Source organism: Nannobrachium achirus (genome assembly GCF_963921795.1).
Source record: "Nannobrachium achirus genome assembly, chromosome: 22".
NCBI classification, from domain to species: domain Eukaryota; kingdom Metazoa; phylum Chordata; class Actinopteri; order Myctophiformes; family Myctophidae; genus Nannobrachium; species Nannobrachium achirus.
The window spans coordinates 4728239-4748228 of NC_137829.1; the positions used below are offsets into that span (position 1 = coordinate 4728239).

General features: G+C 41.3%; 1 protein-coding gene across 1 annotated transcript; it reads left to right on the top strand.

Moving 5' to 3' along the window:
• The first annotated feature begins 9158 nt into the window (after positions 1-9158).
• On the top strand, positions 9159-19949 carry coq10b (coenzyme Q10B). The gene is made up of 5 exons (XM_080753114.1): positions 9159-9290; positions 13619-13774; positions 15465-15657; positions 16605-16706; positions 17095-19949. The coding sequence occupies exons 1-5, from the start codon at positions 9181-9183 to the stop codon at positions 17260-17262; spliced, it is 729 nt and encodes a 242-aa protein (XP_080609240.1). The 5' UTR covers positions 9159-9180; the 3' UTR covers positions 17263-19949.
• Positions 19950-19990: the final 41 nt, after the last annotated feature.

Here is a 19990-nt window from a genome sequence, read left to right on the forward strand (position 1 = left end):
TTCCGGTACTCGGCAGTAATAGCTTGAGCTTGTCACAGTTCTCAGATCAGATTCAAACACCAGCTGTGGTGGTGGGTGTGTGTACTGAGTGTGTAGGCCCTAGATATAATGGGCCTACTACACACACTTCATCAAAAGCAAAATAAACCAGCACTGTTTCCCGAAGGTTTATGGGTCCCTTAATTTTATGTTTACTACATTTTGTTTTTAATTATTAGCCTACTTCAAAACATTTAAAACAAATATTCACAAAAAAAGCGACGTTTTTCATGATTAAAAAATCAAACCTCGGTTCGAAGTGAAGCGGTGAACTTTTATTCTATGTGTTCTAGAGTTATGAACTCTGTGATCTATACATTCTTTATATTCTGAATGAATTAATGATTTTATCTGGAGGGCCGAATTGTCATGTGAAGCTTGACCAATCCTCAAAGTATCCAATCATCAGACCGGGACGGACACTACACACATACGTACGTACGTACGGACGGACGGACGGACGGACGGACGGACGGACGGGACAGATAAAACCTGTTCATTCTGGACTGATATGACCATATATGGACATGGGACACACATTTTGTTTTTGAAAAACCCTATTCATTCTGGACTGATATTCTGGACGTACGGGACAGATAAAACCTGTTCATTCTGGACTGGAATGACCATATTATGGACATGAAACACACATTTTGTTTTTGAAAAAACCTGTTCATTCGACCATATATGGGCGTGGGACACACAAAGCCACTCATTGGAAGCGGCTTTCACCGCTTCAAAAAATGTAATGTAAGTAATTTCATGAATAAATTAAAGAAAATAAATTCCATAAATTAGAAAACAAAATTTTAAGAAGTAGTGAAAATAGCCGATCTACAAGTAGATCGGCTAGTTTCACTAGTTTGGTTCCTGGGCATAGGTCTACTAGAAGTTCGCGGCCCTTCGAGCCGCTCATGTCTAGAGATCGCACCCACTCACAGCTACGTTGCAGCAGTGATCCAACTGATATAGTCCTTGCACACTGTCGGTGAAACATAAGCTTTGCGGGCTTTGCAGCGTTTAGATCGGGCCATGTATGTATGGCGATGTGACTGATATGGCCATATATGGAGATCTGACTGTGTGTCTGTCATCATCAATCCTAATTCAGGTGCCCACTCAAAACACAAATCCTAATTCAGGTGCCCACTCGTCCAGGTGCCCAGGTGTCCAAATATCCCTATGTCCTTTATGGTGGGCACATGTCCCTAGTGGCCAGATGATCGGGTGCACACACCTAAGTGCCCACTTCTCCAAGTGTCCACATGTCCCTAGTATCCAGATGGTTTTAGTGGCCAGTTGTCCAGGTGCCCATTTCTCCAAGTGCCCACATGTCCCTAGTGCCCAGTTGTCCAGGTTCACACATGACCCTAGTGCCCACATATCCATAGTGCCCAGGTGCTCACATGTCCCTAGTACCCAGTTGTCCAGGTGCCCACTGATGGATAAGGATTGATTGATATCAATATGAAATTACATTTTAGTGTTAGACAACACTTTCAGTTTTAAAAGTGTCAAGGTTATTTTGTTTTGATCTGATAACTAATGCACGTGACGAGATGTCTCCACTCCAGGTCTGTACAAAGATGTTGACCAGGGAAATGATATCTCAATAAATGTCAGACTGACCAGGACACAGGATAACAAAATGCCAAACATACTATCTGGCCTTACGACTGGGGCCAACAACACGAAAACATCTGATATCCATTGTTATGCTTAATTGTCCAATCAGAATGTAACTAATGTATTCTGTAACTCCATATATCTCTGAAATTAAGTTTTGGATGGGCAGAGAAGCTACGATGGGTGAAAATGCTCTACTGTACTTGCTACAATTTGAACTCTGAACTATATTTTCAATACATCTAATAGAAAAACGGAATTACGCTGGTGTGGACTCTTTTCTTGTGTGGAGTACTTTATTATGGTTGGGGAAAACTGTTTATCCATATGGAATATGATTTCTATTTCCATCACCCACCTCTCCAAGTGACCACATGTCCCTAGTGCCCAGTTGTCCAGGTGCCAAATGAATATGTATTTGGCAATGGAGCCCCATCTCAAAAGGCTATTGTAGCAGGATTTATTATAAAGAGGCTTGTCATTACATTGCTATGGTCGTGGTTAATTACAATGCTAGGCAAACCAATTACACATAAATGATGTTGTTCATTATAAATAAAGAAATAAATACTATCTAATTATTTCTATACGTTTTCTTCGGATATAAGAGTAACTGTATTCCCTATGAGTTGAAAGAGACTTGAAGTCACTGGCCCAACCTTCATCTGCTCATATTTCTTTCCTCATTCATGCTTTCAATTTCTTTATGCCTGTACAGTAAAAAATCATCATAATTTATTTATATCAATGGTGTGTCACCAGACCCGACACAAATGTTTCAATATCAATTTCAAATCCAACAATTAGGCTACTTTTATTTGAGAAAGAAAAGAGAACGTCAATATTAATAAACTCAACAGTTGCTTTTCTTACAAATTCAACTTTTTTTAAATTACAAGCACACAAAGCACTTGATATAATCAAAAGCCTACCAAAGATGTGTTCATCTTCTTAACACAAAACTCTAATATCAATATCAAACTAGAAATACTGTTCCTACGAAACAGTGTGGGCTCGCTCGTGACTATATTCTGCAACGTGCTAACTGTCACGTGAAGCTCAACCAATACTCCAGCTAACACCACCCCCAGATTTTCCGCACCTCAATTGCACCTCATTGGCTAAGGGCGCTGCCTTTGTACTGTCTCGACGGAACTCGGTAAATAAATAATGAAGATAACACAGTGTTCTCGCCTTTCAGGCGAGCCCACTACTAGAAATACTGTTCCTACAAAACAGTGTGGGCTCGTTGCTCCCTCATTGGCTAAAGGCCCTGCCGTTGTACTGTACAGTTCTTTGACAAGTAGGCCTACTTTTGTTTTAAATTAAACATATTGTAGCCTAACTATAGCTCATAACAAAACAAATTATCCAAATAATGTGTCAGACTGCATGGGCCAATCACAAAAACATTTTTAGAATGTTGGTGGAATTACATTTGTCTCTGCCAGTGTTCCTGATGTCAAGATTGTGTGGTTTGGTTGTGAGGGAGGAAATAATGAAGCGTACAGGAATAATACATCAAATGCACTTGACTAGAGGTGCTCTGGTCAGGTTTTTTGGGCCAGATCACCGATCATCTGAAGCCTGATCGGCAGATATCGATCACCGATCATGTGGACGTCGCCTTTATGCAGCTTCCTCAATGGCTATGTTACTCCGGTGACGTATGCACACACATACAAAAACGGCAACCACACTCACACTATCCCAGAATTGCACCTTTCTAGTTTATTTTATTTTTTGATTATTTATGTATGTAGAAATTATCTTTACTGTTTATTGTGTAGCAATAAAAAACAATGTCTCAAGTCAAAACAATGGCTTACAGTTGAAGAAATGTCAATTCAAGAAACTGAGACAAATACTGTTAATCATCTGAACATTGCCAAACATAGCCATAGCCAAAATGCAATAATATTAGGCTTGTCATTATGGATGGAAAATAAAGTTGTGCTTTTGAGGAGAAGTGACTCTAGGGTCTACCCTCTATAGGGAATTATTTGATTATTTTGGCTACAGAAAACATTCAGTTTATATACACATAGGCTACAGTACACGCAAGACACTGCTTTACTGATCTGATGGTGAGGTGGCCCAGTAGTTACACTATGGCGCCCCAGCCTCCCCGGCTGCCGTGCATGCCGTCCAGGGCATGGAACTGGGACGTCATCTCATTGGCTGTCCTTGGAATCAAAAGGTTGTGGGGAAAGTGGTTGTGGGAAAGGAGTCATCCTTGTAGGCACCAGGCAGGCACCCTGGCTTTTAGCCAGTGTGCAAAAAGAAAAACACCTTATCAAAACAATGACAACGGATACTGAAGTAATACGCTGTAAGGAAAGAGAAAAAAGGAAAACATCTTATCAAAACAATCAAATAAAAAACCCTTCTAGTCAGCACGGTAGCACAGTGGTTAGCAATGTTGCATCCCTATGTGCCGTTTACATGTTCTCCCCATGTTTGTGTTGGGTTTCCTCTCACACTAAAAGACATGCCAGGTACTCCTGCCAGTGACCTTGACCAAGGTACTGGCATTACAACTGTAGTTGAGCGTTGCATGGTGGCTGCTCACTGCCCCTGATGAGTTAAATGCGAAGGACAAGTCTACACAAAGGGACAATATACAGTAAGTCAAATCTAATCATGGTCACTTCTGCAGTCCTCCAAAAGCATGGCCATTTTTGCTGTTTGGTGTTTTCTTTCAACAGGACCACAACTGCTGGCCATGCTGGGACGTCAGGATCTGAGCAGGGTGTTTGGGGGTGGGGATATGGGTGGGATCTGCTCTCTCTCTGTCAAGGGTTCCTTGCAGACTTCTTCTGGCCCACTCCTCTGGAGCCAAAGCTATGGGTTTCTATGGATGGGTTGGTGTGGTGAGCTGGCTTATCTCATTCTCCATGTTGAGTTGCCAGTTACCATAGAACTTACAGGGATCTTAGGTTCTGCTGATTGTTTAGATTCAGAGTTGTCAAACATGTCAAGGGAGCTTCCCAGACCTCTTTATAATGAGCTTCAAATCATGACTCTACCAAAATGTTCAAAGAACTCTAAGCTCAGCCTTGTCCACGTTGTGAGGTATGTTTCACACAAACAGTTGGGCTGTGGGTTCTCTGACCTTGTTTCCCTTCCGACAATGGCCCTGGCCATCTATGTACCGGTGGAGGGCCTCCAGGTGTCTGATTAGTCTGTTTTGAGGACAGGGGTGGGTCTTATCTCTTTGGGTTCCTAAACTGTGTCTCTGTGTATATGGGAATCCAGATGTTGGGAAGAAGGATTCTTGATCTGTGCCTCCCCCTCCTTCTCTGCCTCCTGCGTAACATTTTTCTCCTTCTCCACCACCTTCGACTTCCTCTTCTCCACCTCCATTATCATGGCCTTGGCGGTCTTCTCCCTCTCAATAAGCTTTATTATCATTTTCTTCAACGCCATCTCCTGCTCATTTAGTTTGTTTGCCCAAGTCTTTAGCCTCTTCTCCTCCTCTTTCAGCAGTTTCTCCTCCTCCTCCACCTTATTCTCCAGCTCCCGTGCTTCCTTGACAATCGTGAAGTAATCGCTGTATACCTCCATTGCTTAAACGATTATTTGATATATTTGCTGGGTTTTCTTATATAGTTGCTCCCTGTTGTTTGCAAGGCATGCATAAGGTCAGAAGGCTGCTATATACAGATCGTTTGTGATGTCATGTGACATCACCAGCTGTACTACTCTCCGCCAGGCCGAAAGGCATTGCCGAAACCATGTTTTGCACCTTGTCCGTCCGTCTGTCTGCGTACAGCTAATCAACTGCACTGTTGGCCCGGTTGCTGCAAAACTGTGCACACACACACTCCCTGGATGCCAGAGCAGAACCGCTGCCCCAAATGTTTCAGATCGGCCTGTTATAGCGCCACCAGGAGGACGATTTTTGAAAAACATTCTTTTTAACTACCACAGATTTTGTCCAAACATCACGCAAATCGGCAGTATCTCTATAATAGTCATTAAACAAATCATGCCTTTCAGATTTTTCATATTCCATCTTGATTGGCTATGATTGACTTCCAAATTTTGCAGGAATGCTCCATTTTATATATGCCTCAAATTATGAAAACACATGATTCCTTGCACACAGATTCCCACTATAGTCCATGGGCCATACGAGATGTCGGTATCGGAAAGGTGGCAAAGGTTATCATGCATTTTTGAAAAGCTCTATATCTGTTGATTATAATTTGGTATGATAACCCTTTCTGAGACACAGCTAAATTGGTGTTATCAGCCGCTAGAGTTGGTGTCCCATTAACTTATATGAGGGAGAGCATATGAGGGGTCAAACTAGGGGTTTTTCATGATTCTGAATCCATTGCAAGCATCTGTTTTGCACAAAAAACATTCCTTGGGCTAAAAAACGGCCCCACAAGACTATGGATTAGTGATGAAAAGTGATGAGACATCACTTTTCACACTTTTGTGGGGGCCGTTTTAGCCCAATGAATGTTATTAACTGTGTCTCAGAAAGGGTTATCATACAAAAATATAATCTACAGATATAGAGCTTTTCAAAAATGCATGATAACCTTTGCCACCTTTCCGATACCGACATCTCGTATGGCCCATGGACTACTCGGCCAAGCAAGAAGTGCCACTTTAACATTTTCAAATGAAATGGTGGCTTATTATATATAACAGTGTTTTTACCTATAACTGCACCTGATCTGCGTGAAACTTTGTATGCACACTCCCTAGAGGCCAAGAGGCCTGCTCACCGGGAGCAACTACGGCTTCAGAGTCTTACTCAAGGACTCTATGACACTAACTCTGGGGGAGCCCTAGCCTCGCAACAGCCAGACTCTCCCAGGGGAGAGTCGAGAAAGGAAGCACATTGGTGATGACGTAGCTCGGGATGGCTTGCGAGGCTAGGGGAGCCCGGGATCGAACTGGAAACCCTTCGGGAACACGGAGAACTGCCGCCCTGTGATCATGTCACGTGAAGATTTACATCTAAAGTTTGCAGGATGAGGTTTTGCATGCTCATTAGCACTACATTGAGGAACAAATGCCACCCTTAACATTGCCCTCATCATAGTATCACCAGGAGGCTGATTTTTCCTTACAAATGTTGTCCAAACATCACGCAAACTGTCTACATTGTTGTACACATTATCTCTATAGTCAAGAGATCAAGACGGATCTGTCTGATTTTTCATAATTCCATCCTGATGGGCTAATTCCGGACATTGCGGTCCACGATAACGTACCTGACCTGGTGGAGATCTGTGCTCCGAGGAACACTTTTTCTATAGTATTAAATGTATATTTGTATGTAAAATGTATTTGTTTATAAGGGAATAAAGTTTAGGCTAAATATGCCTGATTTGAATTTAAATATAATGTTACAGTTACACTGACTGAATAATAATCATAATATCCCTTCATTATTACAATAGGCCGACATTTGTGACTATTTGGGGAATTTGGGCTATTTGAGTATTGGGGTTTAGTGAGTGCAGGTAAGCAATAGATAGATAGATAGATAGATACCTTTATTATCCCACGGGGGAAATTCAGTTGCCCAGAGGCAGCACAGCAGTTAAGGTTACAAGTTACAGAGAAGTAAGAAAAAGAAAAAGAGTAGGCTACTGTAGTGTACAGTCCAAAGAGCAAGCACAAAAAAAGATAAATAAAACATAAAGTGTCGAAAGATATTGCAAAAAAAAAGAAGAATAGCCTAAGTGACCACAAAACATTCAACGCTCAAGTGAACGTCACACAATGTGGCAATGTGGCACCCTGGAGTGAGTGTGGAAATAGTGACCTTTTACATCATCAAAGTTGCCCACCCAAAGAATTATTTTTCACCCCAATTTTTTTCCTCACTCACTTTACAGCATCTTTAAATATTTGTATATTTTACTTTACTAGCCCTTACCCGTTCAAAGATATGAGCTCCAAAATGATGTGCAGTGTGTGGGTTATGGGATGTGCACTGTGCACACAGTATATGAGGGATGGAAAGTAACTTTAACTGGTGCTTGCATGATGTAGGAGCATCAATGTAAGAAACCCGTTTTGTTTAATGGCTACAGGGATACTGTCCCCCCCCCCCCCAGCCCGCCCGCCCACCCGCCTGCACACACACCCGCCTGCCTGCACACACACACACACACACACACACACACACACACACACACACACACACACACACAGAGCTGGTTAAACATTTTGCCTCATGCTAGATGCAGAATAGATGTGCCTCAAGCTAGATGCAGATGAGGGATGGAAAGTAACTTTAACTGGTGCTTGCATGATAATATGTAGGAGCATCAATGTAAGAAATACCCGTTTCGTTTAAACCCGTGCAAGCTAGATGCAGAATAGATAGTAGATACACCATAAAAATGCTAATATACAGCATACGATTTGTGAAAGTGACAAACGGGCTTCACAGTTATGTTAGGTGTGTTCATATGCTAATGGTGATGCGATTTCAGATCAATTGCTCCAGCCACTGAGGAGAAACGCTGTTTCAGACAGACAGACAGACAGACAGACAGACAGACAGACAGACAGACACTCACTCACTCACTCACTCACTCACTCACTCAGACATTCGCAAAATTATAGTATAGATTATGCTCTTTTCTTTTTGTCTATTTTATTTTACGTGAAGCACTTTGAATGACCTCTGCGTATGATGAAATGTGCTATATAAAGAAACTAGCCTTCCTTGCCCTGTTGCCTTGAAAGTGAGGTTATGTTAGGCAACGGGTCGAAAAAGAAACTCAATCCAACGTCTCGTGACATCCAGGCGCGTGCACGAATGTGCACGAGACACGAACGTCATCGTTTTCCCCCGGTTGACGGACTGGTGAACTGGCCAATGAACAGCTACTACTGGACACGGAACAGCCAACCACTGTGCGACATCTGAGGAGGTGCGTTCCAGATAGACTAGAGAGAGGCAGGGCAGTGGTGGAAAAAGTACTCGTTTTACTCGACTAAAAAGTATTAATACTGCAATGTGGAAATACTCTCCGTTACACAAGTAAAAGTCCCATTTTCAAAATGTAGACCTACTTGGGTAAAAGTACAAAAGTATCAAAATGTAGCCTACTTAAAGTACAAAAAGTAGAAAGTAGGCTACCCATTATGCAGAATGTCCCATTTCAAGTTTTCAAATGTATAAAACTTGAGCTTACATATTGTAATGTAGAGTAGACTATATAAGGTTGAAGTGGAAATGTCTATGTTAATGTTTTGTGATAATAATCAAAATCTACAAAGTAGGCCTAACCCTAACTAGTAACTTAAGTTTTCAAATAAATGTAGTGGATCCGAGATGTAGTGGAGACTGTGGAGTAGAAGTAAAAAAAGTATCGACATTTCGAAATAGGGTACTCAAGTAACACATACCGCGAATTGTACTAAAAGTAGGCGTAAATGTACTTAGTTACTTTACACCACTGGAGGCAGGGCGGGCGACGTTGTCAACGAACAAGTCGAGACCTCAAGAGAGACTGAGAGAGAAGAGAGAAGATGGCGAGAGGTTGTAGGAGCCTGCGGACTGTGCGGAGAGTCGCGGAGTGCATCAAGCAGCTGCCGTCCACCGCCGGCCGGGAGACACGGCGGACGGGGAACCAGGGCAGGTAAAGAAGGGCTTTCTATATCAATGTCGATGCTTCACTTACTCAGCGGCTCCCAAACTTTTTAGCCCGTGATCCAAAAGAGACATGATGAGACGTTCTCCGCCGGGACCCAAGCTAGTGAAAATAGCAGATCTAGGTTAAGCCGCGTTGCGAGATTGTAGATCTGCTATTTTCACTATTCTAAGTTATTATTACTTCTTATTTATGGAATTTATTTGATGTGTTTGTTTGTTTGTTTGGAAATATATACAACCCCCCCCCCCCCCCTCCTAAAAATAAAATGATTTTTGGGGGAGGGGATTTTTTTTTTTTTTTAAATACCGGTAGCCGGTATAGGCCTATATGTAAAATATTTTTTTAGGAAAAGAAATTTGGATTTTTACTCAAGTCAAGCATTAAAATCGGTCTGTGACCCACAAATGGGTCCCGACCATAGAGTTAATATAGGTCCCGACCCACTTAGCTTTGTTAGAGTTAATATAGGTCCCGACCCACTTAGCTTTGTTTCGCCAGCACTGATTGATTGATTGATTGAAGGCTTTATTAGAAGTTTGCATAGGAAAATGTACAGATTCATGACGGTACAGTTCACTGGTACAAGGTCTACTAAAAGGAGATCCATGAAAAGACTAAGCTTATTTCAACAGGAAACCATTAAAGTATCTCATACTGGCACAGCTGGATAGAATATAGAACACTGCACTGTAGTTACTATGTTACTAACAGCGAACGTTTGTCTACAACTCCTGTTTCCTTTATTTGTGGACCACCTCCCCAGCGGTCTTTAATAGTCGGTGCGAAATTGACTGATGTGATAATAGGCTATTGCTATTCTTCAATCTTGTTTAGCTACATTAGCAACATGGATACACGCAGCCAGCAAGAGTCTTCTGAAACTGAAAATTACAGTTTTGGTGACGTCAACTTTTTACTTTGGGCTTCTCTTTCTAGTCTCTAGCCTTTTGTGTTGCCACCTGGTTTTTACTGCTTTATTTGTGTGCCATTTGAATTACATAGCCAGCCTACTAACTAATAATTAACTAATCTTGGTCAGTTGGTCAGTCAGGTCAGTCAGTAGGCTAATCTTGGTCAGAAGGCTAGTTTACCGGGTGATACGTGTAGATCAGCTGCGATCAGCCTGTCCGAATGCTTTCAATCCTGTTAAATGCTCAAGTTATTGAGATGTCTGGATAATTTCCAATTTTCCAATCGCCCATCCACCATGTTGTGTGTTGCAACATTTTGACAGTTTGTCAAAGGCTAAATGTCCCACGGCTCCACAGCTTAGCTTCATTTGTAAAAGGCTCTTTGCATACCAGCTGACATTGTTAGGTATAAGATAAACCCACTGATAATATTCTCCCTGCAGGGGTTGAAACGGAAATCCACTTGCCAACTGTCATCATTGACTCCACACATCCAGAGTGTGGTTTAGGAAGAAAAAAAATCACTGATCAATAAAACTCTATGGTAATAATTTTCCCCACCCCCAAAATGTTCCTAAATTAACATTTTGGGGGTGGGGAATGAATATGCTAATATAACACATCCTTGATATCAACATGCAACCCCTGTAACATAAATAAATAATAATAATAATAGGCCTAATAATAAACACATCGGTCACACATGTATCGCTGGCAAAATGAAATATTACTAACTAGACTAATATGCCTTATCAGGGCTCAACATTTTGAATAGTGGGCTATGTTTATTATAATTACAATTTCTAATGGATGCAACACGTTGTGAGCTTGTAGATCGGTGGTATTTGCAGACACCGTTCAAGGTATCATAAATCTGGAAGGGCTATAAACCATAAACTGTGGAGTGCCTCTTGCAGGTCACGCACAGAGACAGACACACACACACACACACACACACACACACACACACACACACACACACACACACACACACACACACACACACACACACACACACACACACACACACACACAGGAGGAAACACACACCGCACTGGTATGTTGCCCTATCAGAGGCTGACTTTCCCCATGAATATATATGGGTTCTGGCCTCTGGGTGGTTATACATCTCTTTGAAGAGAGCGTGATTGGCGGGTCCCTGGTTGCACCCGATGACATAGATTAGCTTCAAAAACTCAAAAAACATGATTTGTCCAGAGTCCGACTAACCATTCTAAATGTGAACACCCCCATGGCATATACACATACAGAATTGGCTTGTTGAAGTCACTTTCGTGTTTCAGACTACTATATCAAATGGCTCTGTAAGTAATCTCTAGACTGAGTAGTAGACCAATGACAGAGTTAGGATTCCAAGGCTTGTGCGGGTACAGGTTGCGTGACAACACATTGGCATTGTAACAACACTTTAGTGGCCTGACAGACATGGCCTGTTGCGTCTGCCTGTAACACACACAGGAGTGTCAGTGGCTCAGGAGGTTGAGTGGCCACTTGAGATCCCGGGCTCCCTCAGAGTTAGTGTTGAATTGTCCCTGAGCAAGGCTGAACCCCTAATTGCCCCCGATGACCATGCGACAACCATGCCTTGCATGGTTTACTCTGCCGTCGGTGTATGAATGTGTGTGCGAATGGGTGAATGTAATGCACATTGTAAAGCATAAATGCCAAATGACCATTTACATACCGGCCGTATCTACAGCCGAGCGAATGGCTTAGTGCAGCACACTTCACTGTCATGGAGCCTCCAGTAATACCACCCATTTTAACAGTCAAATTGAGTTTGATATGAACCATTGCATTGATTGGGCTGTGTAGTGTTGTCAAGGATGTGTCATATAGTGGGCTATATGAGCTATATTTCAAAGTCAAATTGTGATAAGAAAAAGAACAGTTTGCTCCTCTGATGCAAACTGTTCATCAGAGGTCCTCTGAAATGGCCTGGGCATATATGACGTAATTGAAATACAGGTCTGTGACATGGTGTCATTCCTTTTTCTTTTTTTTCACCCTGACAAGTAGGAATGATGTGCAGTAGCTGGAGCTGTCAGTCTTACTGGAGTTTGGGTTTTGGGAGAATTCTTCTCCATTATGCCTGAAAGTGGTACAGTCTAGAGCAGGGATGGGCAATTATTTTTTCCATGGGGCCACATGAACAACAGAAAATATTGTGGAGGGCCGGGCCAAAAGGCAGTGCTCCCCGCAAGATGAGCACCCCACAAACGAAAACACACAGCTTTTTCCTCCAACTTAAGTAAATAAATACTTAGCAGCCCAATTTTTGTTAAAAACCCGGCATTCGGCATTGACTTTTCTTTTTTTAGCCCCTTTAGCAGTTGTTGTTATTGAGACAACGATCCAATGATCACACACACGTGCTGATGTACGCATTGCGTCCATATGTACGTGAATAAAAAAGAAATGTAGCTTTAGTCCATGCATGAGGTAAAATATGTAGAAAATGTGTTTATCTTGTAATTTGCCATTAACCCTACAAGGGCCGGTCAGAGTGAACCAAAGGCTGCCCAGGTCTGGTCTAGAGATAACCTTGTTCTGCAGCATATCTGCCCCTAGGCTGGCTAGAGGAGTGTACAGTATGTAGAAATGTTAGGCAGGTGGACAGACTGGTGAACAACATGAGCCCTGATACCTGGGTGCTTCAATGTTTCCATATACAATGTTGTTATTAATGTCGATACCCTAATACCCTTGACATGGTTTCGTTTTACTTTAATGATCTGACTGGAGTCTAGACTGATGTGTCCTTGTTTTGTATCATGTGAGCTTTTAAAGGTGCTGTAAGTTATTATGTTTGGCAGGTGCTGGTAGGTACATGGTGTACTCATGCAAGAGCATACCGGTACATTGCTTCCTCAATGACCCGACATTCCTGGGCTAATTGTGGTTTGTGTTTTAGGAATGGCAATTGACTACCGATAAATACGTTTCATGTAGCTTTCTTTTTGAATGTGAAAATAAATCAAAATATAAACAAACTCCAAGCCAACAAACTATTTATTTTTCTTTCTATTGTATACAATTACATTTAATGTATTTATATTGTCTCATCTTTTTTGTTTCTCTCAATTTTGAGGAGGTGGAGAGCCTAGAAGGATTATATTGCACATATCCTTTCTACAGTATATGACTATGGCATGCATTCATTGCATTAACTGTTAATACATTGTTTAAAGTTGGAAGTAGCCTATAGAAAGCAACCAAACAGCTTTAACCTAAGCAAAATGTGAAACATAAAGAAAAATCAGAGTCTTGACTGAATGGAGTACAGCTTTGTGAAAGCACCATATAGGCCTATTATGCTCCCCTCGCTGCTGCTTTCTGATCCGACTCATTGTGTCTTTGCATGTTTTTCTCTCCAATCAGGTATCTGTCATCATGTGGGATCCTGATGACACGCGTGCCACTGCTGGGTGCTGCCATGCCAGGACGCACTGTGGCGACGGTGCCCATCCGCTGCTTCTTTAACTTCGCTGACTCCTTTTCCAAGAAGAAGGAATACTCAGAAAGACGCATCATTGGGTGAGTCACTCCAGGCTGGTTTCACTTTACCTTTCCCTTTTTTCTTTCTTTTGTCATGCACTGGAAAATGGCACAGTTTTAGCTTTTGGTGGTTCACTTGAGGCCCAACCCATATTAGTCATATATCTATGACTAATTAACATTTTAATGGCATAGTTCTGCAGGAGTGTAGCAGTCGTTTGGCCGGTTTGTGTGTCTGTCTGTGTTTCTGGAGCTACAGTATTTTCTGGACTATAAGGCGCACCTGACTATAAGGCGCACTGTCAATGAATGGTCTATTTTCAAACTGTTTTCATATATAAGGCGCACCTGACTATAAGGCACACATAATAGACGCTACCGTTGCGTTATGCATCCAACAGATGGAGCTGTGCTAAAGGGAATGTCAATGTCAATGAATGATCCATATATAAGGCGCACTGGACTATAAGGCGCACTGTAGTTTTTTGAGAAAATTAAAGGCTTTTAAGTGCGCCTTATAGTCCGGAAAATACGGGTAATCGTGCAAAAACCACTGGACCGATTAGTGCCATATTCTTTGTATACACTGCTAGTAGGCCACAGGCATTTTATAATAAGTTGGAAGATAATGAGGTTCTGATCAGGCTGAAACCTTGTCCACTTTTGGAGTCATGCATCATAGATATGTCATAGATGACTGATGTCACAGTCTGGCCACATGAAGTCTGACATTCACATTGGAGCTCTCATGTGGATTCTTCTAAGATCCTCATGATTGGATGGTTTATATATAATATTTACATTTAGTTAACCTGACTTTTACTATGGATGACATTATTCTTCAGGAGATTGGTTTTCTACGAACATGCAGCTGCCATTCTCTCCATATACTGTTAAATGTCTTTCTCTGAGGTTACTTTCACACACTCCTTTGTCTCCAAGCACGCTGACCGCTTTGAATAGAGATCATCACATTAATGAATGAAAATGTCAAGATCTGCTATGTGTCTCTGAGGTCCTATTATTTACCACTCGTGTTTATGACGCACTGAATGTCCCCGTAGAAAGGTCATAATCACTAAAGCTGCCTGTATAAATAGACACAATCAGAAGCTACGGTATGTTCTCTGGGTCATGCAGTTATGTAAGACTGGTGGGAGATTCTGTCTCTCTTTACGCTCTCTATCTCTCTCTCTCTCTCTCTTAGTTCTCTCTCTGACCCGGTTATTGTGTCAGGCGTAACTTACGTGCCCTGTCAATCTTTTTAAGTTATGTCACAACTTATTCCACTCCACTGACAGCTTTCACCTACTTTTTCACTGTCGGGCAGAAACCTTTTATCTCCATATTTCATCCTTTTATATATTTTTGTCTTTTCTTTTCATACAGTAATATTCTGTTTTATACTTTGTCATATTGTATGACAGTAAAAAGTAGAGTTAGCCAATCTACAAGCTCACAATGTGTCGCCAAATGACAAATTGAATTTGTAGATTTAATAGCTATTTTCTTTTTATTATTATTGATTATATATATTTTTTTGTATTGATTCAATGGAAAGTAACAAGTGGTTTTGACTAAATAATTACTACAGTGGACCCTTTATAATATTATTTTAATTTTTTTAAGTAACACAATAGACATTTTGCTGCACGTAACGCAACAGTCTCTTAGACATAATTTGGAAGGCTGGAGGTTTTACTGGTTTCTGTGTCCATTCCACTGGTAGATATCCCATGAAGGAGATGTATGAAGTCGTGAACAATGTGGAGGACTATGTACACTTCGTTCCCTGGTGCAAGCAGTCAGACGTCGTGTTCAAACGTGCCGGCTTCTGCAAGGCCAAGCTGAGTGTGGGCTTCCCCCCTGTGGTGGAGAACTACACCTCCCTGGTCACCTCTGTACGCCCCCATCTGGTCAAGGTGAGAGACTGCTGTACTATCCAGCATGGCAGGGTTTCCTTCATTGCTTTAGCAATAATTGCTGGCAGCTTATCAGAGTAATTTAAAATGGCTGTGATGGGTTTTGGTTTAATTCCCATATTTGTAATTCCTTTAGAATGTTATCCTTTCACAAGAAGACTCGGCTTCTACCCACAGAATAAAATCACAGTTAGAGTCTCACACAATAAAAGGAGTCCACACAGTGTACAAGTCCGTTTTTCTATATAGTTGTATTGAAAATATAGTCAGAGTTTAAATTGTACGGTACAAGTACAGTATAGAGCATTTTCACCCATAGTATCTCTCTGCCTATACCAAACGTAATTTCAGAGATATATGGAGTTACAGAATACATTAGTCACATTCTGATTGGACAATTACACATAACAATGGATATCATGAGATGGTGTCATGACTGAGTCTCGTGGACTCAGAAGCCAAGGAGGTAGAATGTTTTGGCTTTTCGTTATCCAGTGTCCTGGGCAGTCTGACATTTATTGAGATATCATTTCCCTGGTCAACATCTTTGTACAGACCTGGAGTGGAGACATCTCGTCACGTGCATTAGTTATCAGATCAAAACAAAATAACCTTGACACTTTTAAAACTGAAAGTGTTGTCTAACACTAAAATGTAATTTCATATTGATATCAATCAATCCTTATCCATCAGGCTGTGTCCTCTCGATTAGGAATGCTTAGCGTGTATAAAGACATAATTCTGCTGTGTATAAAGGAGCTGTACAATATTGACAAAAAACAAACAAATTGTAGTCATTTATTAGAATACTACTAATTATACTGAGATTATTATGATCACAAGTTTTCATATACATATTTTTCAGAGCTTGAAAGTTGTTTAAACAAAAGTGTGTTTGTTAAAAATTAATAAATACAAGATAATAAATGTGTTGTGTTCTTTGTCAGGCATCCTGTTCAGATGGTACATTGTTCAACCACCTGGAGACAGTGTGGCGCTTCAGCCCTGGCCTCCCCGGCTACCCTCGCACATGCACTGTGGACTTTGCTGTAAGTATTAAGGCTGCATTGAATTCACAAGCCGTGTGTGTGTGTGTGTGTGTGTGTGTGTGTGTGTGTGTGTGTGTGTGTGTGCGTGTGCGTGTGCGTGTGTGAGCTAGAGGTTGCAATTCTGAGAGTGTTCAGTGTCTTGTCTGCGTACGGTGTGGGATCTCCACGTGCTTGAGCTTGATATATCTGTGCATGCTAGTTTTAGATTTCTCATTGGCATGTTGTCAGTCTCTCTGTCTCTGTCTGTCTGTCTGTCTGTCTGTCTGTCTGTCTGTCTGTCTGTCTGTCTGTCTGTCTGTCTCTCTCTCTCTCTCTCGCTCTCTCTCTCTCATACAGTGATATGTTCAACTTCTAACATAACCTCTCTCTCCCTCCCTCCGCTTCATAGATATCCTTTGAGTTCCGCTCCCTCATCCACTCCCAGCTAGCTCACGTCTTCTTTGATGAGGTAGTGAAGCAAAATGTGTCAGCATTCGAACGACGTGCCGGCAAGCTGTACGGTGCTGAGACATGCATCCCCAGTGAGCTCATGTTCCATGAGATCCACCACACATAGTGTGCCACAGCCTTCTAAAAACAACACTCAGCCATTCAACCTGCTCAGCCAATGCCACAGAGAGAAAGAGGGGAGGTAGAAGAGAGGCAGTGGGGAGAGGAAAGAAATTACCTGTGCCCTACCTAAATACTGCAGTGCCTTTATCACAAACAAGACCAAAAACTGACCCAAAACTGAATCTTGTATATGACAGACAGTTTTCCCCAGCAAGTAGGGTGCAGCTACAGGCCATTTGTCTCTCCACTGCTAGTCGTGAAACCACATTTCAAATCCAACCACCATTCATGATCTCTGTGAGAACTCTGACCCAAGCCCTGTTAACAGGTGATGGAGTTATGGGTGAGGTGCTGCCAGTGCTTGTGTCAAGCCCCATACAGTATGTGATAGACAGAAATCAGGCAGAGAGGATGTACCACCACCTCTGCCCAAATAGTACAAAATATATCTATTTTTTCTCTTTCTTCTTTTTAATATGTAGGCCAGGGCACAAGCCGGTCACTAATATTGTAATATCAAAATGTACCACCAATCTATACAGAAGTGTGCTTACAGGGTGAGGGCTGAATTAGATAGTCAGAAAGAAAGAGTACATTAGTGATTAGAGTAACTAAATGTAAGAATGAGAGCAGGGTTTTCAAACTCAGGCAGAGAGGATGTACCACAACCTCTGCCCAAATAGTAAAAAATATGTTTTAATATGTAGGGCACAAGCTAAGACACTAATATCATCATGTCAAAATGAATGTACCGCCAAATGTCAACAGAAAGTGTGCTTACAGTACATTGTATAATGTTAAAGTGTCAGTTCGCAACTCCATGCAACAGTCGCAATGTTTTGAAAACATTTTGATGGCGAAAACAAGTCCAATGGAAGAAGGCGAGATGAAAATAAAAGCGCACCATGTCCCTGATTTTAGAATGCCAAATTTAAGGGTATAAAAACATTATGGTGCTTGATTTCTCTCAAAGAAGCTCTTTCTTTCTATGATTGCTGCAACGCACAACCATTCCCTGATATTGAAAAAAAGCAAAGTTACAAACTGGCACTTTAATTGTAAAAGTGCAACAAGGTCAAAACATTCATCTCTGCTCCAAAAGGATAAAACAGTGAGAAAATCTGTTACCTATTTTTCTTTTTTTTTACTTTTTAACACAAATTTGTGTGGGGAAACTTAATGGGGGTGTAGCAATATACAAGCATGTTATATAGAAAGGGACAGAAGCCGTTTAGTCACTAATATGCTGATCAATCAATCAGAAAACTCAACTTCAGTTTATTGACACACAATTGTATACCAGGTATAAAAGAGCGGGTGAAATTATTTTGTGTAAGCTTCCCAAGAATCAGTTACATTATATAAAGAAAACAACTGAGATAAAACAATATATAAGTTTGATGATGTTCTGCAGTGTCAAGTCCAACAAATATCAAAGATGCATAATGTGTAAGGGAAGGTAAAAGTATTTACTGTAGGCCTATTAGTCATACACAAAGTGAGTCCAATGTAAATGTGCATGTAAGACTGACATGGCCATCTAGTGGCTGCTCCGAATAACACATCATGCTAAAGGTGCAGCAGGTAGCCAGATATACAAACTATGTACTGACAAATGCAGCAGGGCTCAGTGCCAGTTGCAGCCCAGTGACCTAGCTTTGTAAACTGTCCCCACAGGGCTCCACTGCAGCCATCGGGCGTCGCGTCATCGTCAATGCAGGGAATGTTCCCTTTTTTTCAAAATTCACCCCGGTTATTTTTTTTACGCCGTCCGATGCCATTGCGACGCCCGAACGACGCCCAAGCTGCCGTGGAGCCGTGGCGTCAGTCTGTTCATTCAGCATTTTTTGCATTACCTGCCTGATGTTAAGCTGCATCAACAGTTTTGGGCTGGGATGGTTAGTGTTTTTGATGATCTGCTTAGCCTTGGCTACACACTGTTTGGCCAATATGTCCTGCAGGGATATATTCATGGCTTGAAGTAACCACGTGTGTAGATGTACTGTATTCTGCAAGGCCTTCAGAGTTCAGACACATCATCAAAATGTTCTCTATTTAAAATTTCAGTAAGGGACGAATGTCCTTAGCACTGTGCTCTTTTCATTCTCAGTACAAGTAATAATGTACAGTGGAGTTGTTCTATAACAGAGGGTGTTTTTCTTTTTTAAGCGTGCAATATCAATAGTATTAGTTTGTATATTTAAATGCAGCTAATCAACTCTGGATATCCACTGACCACAAGGGCCCAAACTGGCTAGGCAGATTAAAGATCTTTTATTATGTACTCTGCCCTGTCTTGTCAGATTGCTGTTTAAGTGAGATATCTGCCACCCATATAACCGTGTTACAATTCCAATCTCCCAACCAACAAACCACCTAGTGCCTCTTGACAAAGTGGCAACATATTTATCATCTATTTTTAACATATCATACTCATTTTAACATATTTATTATTATGCTGAGTTTTAGAAAGAAATGTAAATATGGATTTGAAGATCAGATGTGAGAAAGACATGCACAGCTCTTAAGAAAATGGAAGTAAGCTTTGTTTTGTTTTTTGTTTGTTTTGTGGTATTGGGAAGTACAGTATCTTAAAATGTTAATGGAGTTGTTTTAATGGCTTAAGAAAGATGTACTGACAGCATGGTTTATAAAATATTTTTTATATAAAAACGATGTCATCTCTGTTAATTGTGTGTTGTGCCGTGTGTATGTTTATCAACATTACTTAA